The sequence below is a fragment of the Dermacentor variabilis genome, chromosome 1 (genome assembly GCF_050947875.1).
Source record: "Dermacentor variabilis isolate Ectoservices chromosome 1, ASM5094787v1, whole genome shotgun sequence".
Taxonomy (NCBI): domain Eukaryota; kingdom Metazoa; phylum Arthropoda; class Arachnida; order Ixodida; family Ixodidae; genus Dermacentor; species Dermacentor variabilis.
This window is the reverse complement of record NC_134568.1, coordinates 72,588,312-72,598,883: the sequence shown is the minus strand read 5'-3', so window position 1 is coordinate 72,598,883 and position 10,572 is coordinate 72,588,312. Positions and strand designations below refer to the sequence as shown.

Below are 10,572 nucleotides of genomic sequence, written 5' to 3'. Positions count from 1 at the left end.
TTGCCCGATAACACAAGTCGACACCTTACGGTTTTTTTCCCTATTTTTTGCCCGTTCAGTGGGCCCATTACACTCCAATTAATTATGAACGGACAGGTTCAGGCAGTGATTCTTAATCAATGTATGTGGACAAATATAAGACTACCTTATCATTTGACATTTGTTTCAAAGTCACAAAGCATTAAATTTATGCATCAATGTATTTGTATCCCTCTTCGTTGTATATTACAGCTTCAAATGATTACTCTTTCTTTTCAGCAAACTTGCAAGCAAGCTAATAAACATTACTAAAAAGCTGGTCCTAGATTGAAATTAACACTGCTGTAGCAATTGACGTGCCACAATAGTTGCTAAATAGCGCGTGCGAAGCTGGTGGAAATTATGCGCAGTTCTCAATCGGTTGATTGAATAATCGCCTTACTGTTGATGAGATGGCTCTTTGGCATAATAGGACGAACGGGAGAAGGGAACAAGGTGCGTAAAAGTTGGACGGCGCTCAGCAGCCAGATTCACAACCGGTGTAATAGTCCGGATTCCCTGGCTAAAGCCAGGAGACACTCGAAGGCTGCGTCACGTTCATCTAGGCCACCTACCGGCCGGATCAACACTTCGCAGCTCGGCACCTGTCCAATAAAGGCAAATAATAATGGCAAATAAAAAAAATCGATCACACTGAGTCTATACCCATATATTAAGTAGCATTTGATAATGCACTACGATCGGTACTGTAAACCAAATGCAATTTTTTTTTTCAATGATCCAGACAAACTGTGGATAATTTGAGGTTATTCATACCGGATGTTTCAGCGAACACTTCCAATTTTTTTTAAAGGTTGCCTGTGGCAGATAGCACAATTTTAGTTAATGAGGTGCCTGCTCGATGCGGCGGACGCTACTTGCACAAATTGAAACGCCTAATCAACTAATTAACAAAATTCACTAAATAACCATCTTATTGCACTTTACAAATTCTATCCGGGGAGTTCACAAGGCGGATCCACTAGGAACGAATTCTGAGGATGACACACCTTTCGAGATATTAATTCCCGAACTTTACGGAGAAATGCATTGGCGTTCCAGTTACTTTTGCGCTTCGAAACATAAAACGACGTTTTGTTAAGTAAGTAACTGGAACGCGAATGCATTTTCCGGCAAAGTTCGGGAATTAATATATCGAAACTGGCGTCATCCTGAGATTTGATTTCAAGTGAATCCGCCTTGCGAACTCCCCGGCTAGAATTTGTAAATTTCAATATAGGCCATAAGATAATATGTTAGAAAGCTAATTAGTGAATTTCCGTTAATTAGTCGATTATGCATTTCAGTTTGTGCAAGTAGCATCCACCAGTTCGAGTAGGCGCCTCATTAACTAAAATTGTGCTATCTGCCACAGGCAACCTTTAAAAAAATTTTGAAAGTGTTCGCTGAAACACCCGGCATATCTATATCGCATAGGATCGTATATATCGTGTATATATCATTCTCTTAACAGATGAAGACATGACAAGATCTTGTTTAGCTTTGAGACTGGGCAAATTATCATATAGTAGGTAAAAAATACGAATTATACAGTTTTGATTTGGGCTTAGAAAAAAACAATGAGAGGCAAGCTAATCAAAGACAGGCGTGAATTGGGATTTGTTTCCTATTTATCGCGCATGCAGCAATTGCATTAATTGGATTTTTTTATTGTAAAAGAAACATCTTGCTATCAAGGTATGGGTTTCATAAGTGGTTTTGTACCTTCTACGGCAATGCAGTTACAACTTTTGCAGCGTCTCCAGTTTTGTTACAGGTGTTTATTACTGTGAAACTGTACCGTTTTAAAGAAAAAGAAAATAACGTTTAGTAACATTTTTGTTGATTCAACTCTCCGTTCTCTTCGCCGTCAGCATAACGTTAGCATAACCACTGTGGCAACGCTCATTCAATCAGCACCACCCGAAGGTTAGTTCTATGTAGAATGAATATATATATATATATATATATATATATATATATATATATATATATATATATATATATATATATATATATATATATATAGACTGGTCGATAAGATTATATTAATATTTTCCAATATTGTCATTTTTGGTACACACACCTGCGGCTTCAGAACGCCCTACTACATAGCCCTGCAATGAAAGAGCTAAATCAGCTGCTGCTGAGTCAACCAACGCTCTTCTTGGGTGCACAGATTTTAATTGATTAGGGTTACATGAGGAGCCAGCGCTGCTTTTAACCATAACGCTCAACTAATTCCCCGTTGCTCGGAGAGCGCCTCAGTGAGACCAGCACTGTCTGTACTAAGCAGATATCTGCAAGAAGGCCTTTAGGGTGCGCATTGCAGAGGTAACACTGCGCCGTGCTTCCAGGACGCTCCGCAGTTGAAGGCACGTGTGTGTTTTTGATGCGTGTTTTAAGTCGTCTACGAATACAAATCTCATAATTTATATCACCGTCAACACTGCAAAAGGACACGAGGAGGGGCTGAATAAGTTAATTTTAAATTTATAGTAATTCGTATGGGCAAAACTCGAATGCACGCGAAGTACGCGAAATGCAAATGTACGCATACTGTGGTGATGGATATTACAACAAATATAACTTTAGTTCCGATTGTCTGGTTGTTTCCGTATTGTTTATGTATTTATTTTTTGTTCTTACAGAATCAGATAGTACACGGGGTGTGTGAAGTGGCTGGCGAATCGCATTGTTGTTAAGCTGAGCGATGTCTGATACCCGTGTCACACGGGCGTTTGGAAGGCCTTCCAACCGATAGTCAGTTGACTCAAAGGTCAAGTTGGAGCTGCTACACGGGCGGTTTCGAAGGCCGCCGAGTCAATAGACTATCGAGTCCACGCAGCACCTTACAACTCTATCGAAATCTCGATGGCCTTTGAGCAACGGAAACGGAAACAGTGCGAACATGCCCTCTCGTTCGTAGTGTGCTCGTGATATCGGTTAGAAAGAACAAATCAAACCAAAATGCTCTAAAAATACTCTATATGAGTGTTATTAATTATTCAAGAGCATTTTTGCCACTTGATAAGTGCGAACTGCACATACTCTCGACAACACCGACATGCTGCGACGCAAACGTTGCCGCCGTTTCGCTACTCAACAACTTAAAAACTAAACATATATGTGTGGCAATGTATAAACATTTCTTTAAATGTATAAACAAACATAAAAGAAATTATAGTGCTTTTAAGTGGTTTTAATGTTGCTTAACTTTTCGTAACATGAAAACGAAAGTACAGATCCGCAGCGCCACACAATTTTACGAGAAACGCCTGAACCACTCAACGGCCTTTCAAAAGTGCCGTGTAACAGCGCGACAACTCCTTTGAGTCGATAGAGTTGTGGCATTTCGAAGGCCGTCGACGGGAAGGCTTTCCAAATGTGCCCGTGTGACACAGGTATGAGAGACTGTTGAAAGACACGCTGTGCCCGTGTTCGATATGTGTTCTACTACCTTCGTCATTTCATTTTTTTTTCTATGGCCCGTTTTTCGCAAGATGAACAACAAAAAGTCCATATTGCAACGCATGTGATCAAGCTGTCTGAATGCGTTGCTGAAAGAACCGTCGGTATGCAGCCTACTGACGATCGCGATAAACTATAAAATCGAGATGCCGTTGACTTCAACGGCAGCTGAAGCTTCTAGAGAAACGCTAATCCTAGTTGCGTGGATTGCGTAGTTAACGCAAGGACGAATTTATTAAGACAGCCAACTAGTCAAGAGAAAACCGAGTGATCCAAGAAAAGCCCTGCCTCAAACACAATGGGAACAATATCAGAACGTGAGGGCGCCCTTAATGATAAAATACGTATTGCGTATTAATTATGACAGTGAAATGAATGTGCGAAATTTCTTTTCATAAGAAAAGGAAATTATTATGTACATTTGCATGACGTCATCGTTGTCTGCTTCGTTTGCAGGAAGCAATCTCGTTGGCCTTAAAATTAAGCATGCTATTCTTGTTTTCGTTTTGCACGGAGAGAGAGAAGCTAGGAAGGGTAGAGCGGTTAACCAGATGCACTGTGAATATACACTGTGTAAGTAATGCTATGAATACGGTAATGTATACTTACATACCATTTTACCGGCGGCGGTCACACAGGGATTATGGCATTCGATTGCTAAGAACGAAGTTGCGATGGACAGGGAATGCAAAAGCCCTCTTGTACCGATCCTTGGGTGACCCAGGGGGGCACAAATGTTCGGCAGCCCTCTGCACTGCGTCTCTCCTAGCTCACTGCGAAGCTCCGAGACATTAAAGGGCCCCTGAAACGGTTCGGACAAATTTTGTAAACGCGTAGGGTACAACTTAAGTAGAACATTCGCACCACAATTTAAGTGAAGCGTTACGTATTAATGGAGCTACAAGCGATTACAAGTTACCCTCCTCCCTAGCCATGCTTTTCCTCCTCAACTCGTTCGCCGAGCGATCGGGGCTAAGCTCTGCCTTCACTGGCTCTGCGTCACGATGCGACGTCACATCGTCCACTTCCGGTTGTTTTGGAGCCCGCCCTCGACCGCGAGAAACCTCTCCGCTAGCCGCTTGGCCGTCGACCCCAAGCGAAAGCTATCGAAGCAGCGTGCGTTGCAAGCATTCTGTCGTAGCGCCCAACGTGTCTGGTATTCTGGTAATCACACATTACCTGAATATCTCGACGGAACGGTGGAGACATAAACTCAAGCTGATGAAGGAACTTTAGCGTAGACGTACGTGAGCTGCCTGATACGGGTGCCTGCCTCCACGGTCCAGCCACCCGTTGGCGCAGAGCTTAACCAGCCAAAGAAAGAGCTAATATTGCTCTAACCAAGTGTAAAATATTTTATACATTTACAAAAACAACGTGTTAACGATTACACTCCTGCGAAAAATTTACACCAGTAGGAAAGAAGAATATATTTTGTTACTGCTACTGTGTGTGGTTGAGCTCTATGCCACCGGGTGGCTGCACCATGCAGACCATTCACATTTGCTCTTCTGTTCATCACCTCAAACGACACGCAAGGGGACACGGCCAGGCCCTGTCCCCTTGCGCTTGCGTTTACCCTAATACCGGACTCGCGAAACGCTATTGCGTTAGTAATCTTCTGGTGTAAAGTGACGGCCACAATCGCACAAATCCTGGCGCCGATCGGATAGTGGCAGTCCTATGCGCTGCAGCCAGTCAGCTCGTGTACTGGCTTGCAGAGGGACACGATGTCGCAGCTTGACATATTGGCAGTCGCTACGTCTGCAGTCCACAACGCAACAAAGTCGAATCGAAGCGCTCGCGAAAAGACAAACCGATACTGACGGCGGAGCTCTCGTCAAAGACGGAGCACGTTCTAACACAAGCAGACGACACTTGCTGTGTGCCGGAAGTGCTTAAAGGGACATTAAAGGTTACCAGAAACTCAAGTTACAGTGGTAGAGCAATGTTCTAGAACGTCTAAGGCGTCAATATAATCGTGAACAGAGCTTTAGTAACCGAGAAATTGAGGTAAATGCATGACACGATTTAAGACCCCCCAGCGACATTCCGGTACTAGCCCGATGACGAAAGGACTCCTCATAATTTGTGTTACTAATACTCTTAAAAATATCATTTCATTCGATTATAAGACGGAAAAAAATGTTATTTGTCTACGTCTATTCGATTCTAAGAAAAAATAACATTTTGACGTTACCCTTCAGTAATATGGGTGTTTGAAAGGTTTCGTTTTCGCTCGACTCTGCGCGCTCGACTCTGCGCCGCGCACGCTTTGGAGTTTCAGTAGTTTCGTTATCGCGTCGTGCTGTGAGGGTTCTGCTGGCTCGCGAAACTTTCATTTGGAACAAGCAACGAGAATGCCACGTCCATGTAATGTCGTGGGAAGCCCTCGTTGCTTTCCCGCTCGGGAGAGCCGGTGTCGAGGCCGCCGTCGTAGTACGCAACGACGCCGGCAGTGCGAACCCTCAGCAGCAGGTCGCGCTCGTCGGTGCTCAAATCGCTGAAATTGAGCCCACCATCGCGAGCCAATCTGTCGGTGTCAGGGTCTATTGCGACGAGCGTCGAAGTTAGCGTCATAGAATGAAGTACCAGCTTATGGGCGTCTTGCGCTGGAGTTTGAGGTATAGTAGCGGCGCCTGGTGGCGGTGCGGGAAACGACATCTGGGTCGTGCCAGCTTGGGTCGTATTGAGCCCTGGCTGTGGCGAAGCACGTTTCTAGACCGAGTTTTCCGTCGATTCGCACATTTTTATGCCCTGTTGCGAGTGCGAAAAGGCTCGTCGCTTCTCATAGACCACGCTGACCACGCTGCAAGCTCGCCGCAGCCTATAGTTTAACGAAAACGGACTCTCCGTGTGCCGTGGGACGTAATGTGGGAAATTCGTTTCTCCTTCCGCTAGCCACCATACTCCCGCTTTCGCTCTGCTGTCGGCTCTGTCTTGGCTCTGTTTCTGGCCGCGCGTTCGCGTTTTGCGCAGAAAAGCCGTAGCGCCGTCTGCGGACGCCGTTCTACTCACCGATGGCGCAACGTCACTATGAGACCATGATGTCAGTACTCCTCGATCGGAGGACGGGCGATTTGAACTGCGCTAGAGGTACGCGGACGCTTCAGAACGCATTTTCTCTTAAAATAAGTCTCTCCTTGGCACGAAACAAGCGTTTCGAGGTTTCTGTGATGGTATTTCAACAGTCCACGTTGACTTAATAGTAACCTTTAGTGTCCCTTTAAGTGTACTGAAAAATTGTTCTTGTGCATTCTCTCTATGTTACTTTCTTTTTATAAAAAGAAATTAACTAACATTCCAACTATTACGAACATCATTTGTTTACCATAAAGTTGGAAAAATTATCGATCACGCGCCCTGGTCAGCCAATATGACGTCATATGGGTGATATTGGTCATATGAGTAGGGGCGGCTTAAAATTCCGCCAAGCAGTGGGCTGAGATCGGCAGCGATGTGCATTTTTAAAACCTTATAATAAATTACACGCTTTACGTAGAGCACTTAGATGTGTCAATTAATCATCAGAATGGCCTACTCTAACGACTCAGTACGTTTGTAGAAAATCGTCAAAATCGTTTCAGGGTCCCTTCAACGCTGCAATTTAAGTTTCGTTTTTAACATTCCCTTTTCTCCGCAGTGGCACCTCTGCTACTCCGCAAGGGTTCTTGAAGTGGGAGATTAATTAGAAAAAGAATGTCGCCCACTGTGCGTAGCATATTGGCGCCCATTTTCATTCATAACACTCAAGGTTAGGAAGCGATAAAGTAGATAAAGTTCATCATACACTTCAATGCTCGCCTGCCAACAGCACCTTTATCTTTCTCGCGAATCTGTGCCTTACTCGGGGTAATAAGACGGGCCAAACCCGCTCAGTAGCGCGGAACTGAAAACGACGGCGCAGACCGTACATAAAAATACCCTAGATACGGTTGAATGGCGCAACATCGTTTGTGATAATTGGCAATGACGTGGTTAAATGTACTACAGCCATTTCTAATTTGGCAAAGAACTCCAAGGTCCGTTTAGCAGCAGTCAAATTTTCACGACACAGGTATTATAGCTGCTACAGCCGCTAACTCCTGTGCTGTCAAAATAGCGAAGGTCACTTTTTTTAGAGACGCCACCTAAGGGCTGAGTATTACGCGCACCGTGTGTACCACTGATTGGAAGATTTAAAGGGATGCGCTCGATAGTGAGTTGTCACTGTGTTAGGCAAAATTAGTCTGAAAAATGCGAGAAACTGCGCGCCGTTTCAAGCTTTTCATGGCTGGGAAAACACTACACTGCAGTGGAAAAAAATACATATCACGGCTTCCGTAACGTCGAAGCCAGCAGAAATGATGACGACAGTCGCCGTTAGCAAAGAAAGAGAGAGGGGGGCAATGATTGAAAAAAGCTACCGTGCTTCTGTGAAAGCAACTTGGGAAGCAGGAAAGGGAAAATTACAAGCAGGGCAGCCTCAGCACGGTTGACTTTTTCTTACTCACGTTTTTAGTTGTTGCCGGCGCCAGCTGTAACACTAGCGTACTTATCTAGTTCTTCACTGTATCCAAATTTATTATGTTAGTTTTTTTCCGTGTTTTCGTCTTCTAGAGAGAATACGATATAAAAGACCGAGCCAGTGCCCGTCGGCGTCACATCGCAAGTAAGAGCTGATCAGGAGGCAGAGTCGAAGTCGAAACCATTTGGAAGCTCGCCAAACTTCGCTGTTTAAATATGAAGGTAAGAAGAATTGTGCATTGCTCGTACTGGGGGGTGGGGGGAGGGTGCGATTTTTCCATAGCAATATTTTTGTGGGGCATTACTTTCTCTGTGTGTGTAATAATGTAAAAACTACCGTAGTTTTCCGCTAACCTTAGCGGAAAAAGTGTCTTGTCATACATAAGAAAAAACGTGAGTGACTTTTTTGGCGTACTACGGCAAGAGGCACGCGGATACCTAACGAAAGAAATCAGGTACAGGTGCTTCTTTAACAGCGGTTGTTGCTCCCAGCAGACAAATGTGGCCAAATGAAATTGCATAAGAAAGCTGTATGTACAGTATATAATAGGAATTTCTTCTGCAAGAAATAACAGAAAGATAAAAAATGCCAGTTTCTCAGATGTCAAAAGAGACCGACCGGCAACGAAGTTTGGTGCCATAATTTGACAGTATTTATTTATATGCACTCCAATACGACTCGCCCGTATGGCGCGCAAATATACCAGTGCGGGAATTTCAGTCCTTGTATGAATGTTTTCTAGCCTTGGACGATATCTCTAAGCTTCTGAAACCCATCCTCCCTTGAAAAACAGTTACGCATCTTGGAACAATTCTCCCATTCGGAGACGTTTATTTTGTACAAAAAGTTTGAGTCATCGTCATAGGCGTCCAATGTCTGCCTAATGTAAGTTAGTATTTCTAAATTTCTCAAATGATCAAGAGATGCCTGTTAGCTGTAGTTCAATTTTCGCTTTCGCTTTCCCTCACAAGAGAAACTATCCACTGAAACTACTGATATACAGAATGGAAGAGCTGACACAATTCCATGAAAGATGTATAACATAATCTCAGTTGTGTTAGTAAATTTCCTCTCTTCAATGCCCTGTCGTATAACCGCGCTTGCTACATACCAGAAACACATGTTCTGTTTTTTCGTGGGGCAGGTCCTCGCGATTATATGACTGCGCTTCCCAGTTACTTGTGCAATGCCAAGAAATCAGCCTGAACAGCCCTTTAACGTCCATTCTGTCTGCCATTTCACCATTCCGTGCTGTAACAGAGATTTAATTACTGAAATCATTTGTTAAATCACAGGCCTTCTCTACCATTGCTATGCTCGCCCTCGTGGTGTACATGGCTTTCGCCGAAGAGGCTCCCAAGAAAGACGAGAAAAAGGAAGATAAGAAGGACGTGGAAGGCCGTGGTGGCGTCCTGGGTGGCTTGGGCGGTTATGGCGCAGGCGTCGGACCTGGCCTTGCGGGCGCTGGATTTGGAGGCCCCGTGCTTGTCGGTGGCGGAGTAGTCGGCAGCCCAGCTCTTGTCGGAGCCGGTCTCGGGCATGGAGTTGGCCTGGGACACGGCGTCGGCGGCGGCTTCCAGTCGGGATACGGTGCTACTGCCGGAGGACACCAGGCTGGCTTCCAGAAGGGCGCCGCGGGACACAACCAGGGATCCGGCGCCTTCGCTGGCGGCTCTTCAAACAAGAACGTGAACGCCTACAACAACAACCAGGGCTACAGCCACAGCTCGGGCTTCTCCACCAGCGACAGCAAGAACTTCGGCTCTGGCCACCAGCAGGGCTCCTCTGGTTTCCAGGGAGGCGCCGCTGGAAACCAGGCCGGATTCGGACAGTCCTCTTTCGGGAAGGCCGCGGGAGTGGGCCACGCGGGCGTCGGCCTCCACGGCTAAAGATGGGCACCATTTATCCGTTGTGTAACGTACTGGAAAATCACCATGATGGCAATTTTCCGAGAGTAGGCACAAAGTTCTTTCGTGTCGTTTCCTGGCGGTTGCACCAGACGTATATGCGACCTAGTTTAAATGCTTACAGGTTTTTTTTCTCTTGAAGAATTTAAGGCCACATTGATCGTGACGTCATGTTCCTCTTTCCACGTTCACTCACCATACCATCCAAAGATTTAATAAAATTTACTTTTCGAACAAGCTTTCTTTCATTCATTATGCGAACTTAAAACAGAGACGCGGTATTTAGAGCGTGGGTATACAATTAGATGGTAATTGTAGTTACTAATATGGATGAGATAGTTCAAGTGGCTGAGGAGTTCTATAGAGATTTATACAGTACCAGTAGCACCCACGACGATAATGGAAGAGAAAATAGCCTAGAGGAATTCGAAATCCCGAAGGTAACGCCGGAAGAAGTAAAGAAAGCCTTAGGAGACATGCAAAGGGGGAAGGCAGCTGGGGAGGATCAGGTAACAGCAGATTTGTTGAAGGATGGTGGACAGATTTTTCTAGAGAAACTGGTCACCCTGTATACGCAATGCCTCATGACCTCGAGCGTACCGGAATCTTGGAAGAACGCTAACATAATCCTAATCCATAAGAAAAGGGACGCCAAAGACTTGAAAAATT

At 44.9% G+C, this 10,572-nt stretch overlaps 1 protein-coding gene across 1 annotated transcript; it reads left to right on the top strand.

The window, feature by feature from the left end:
• Positions 1-8,135: 8,135 nt before the first annotated feature.
• Positions 8,136-10,145, top strand: LOC142571508 (uncharacterized). Its single transcript, XM_075679924.1, has 2 exons — positions 8,136-8,217; positions 9,292-10,145. Exons 1-2 carry the CDS (start codon positions 8,212-8,214, stop codon positions 9,883-9,885), a joined length of 600 nt encoding a protein of 199 aa, XP_075536039.1. The 5' UTR covers positions 8,136-8,211; the 3' UTR covers positions 9,886-10,145.
• Positions 10,146-10,572: the final 427 nt, after the last annotated feature.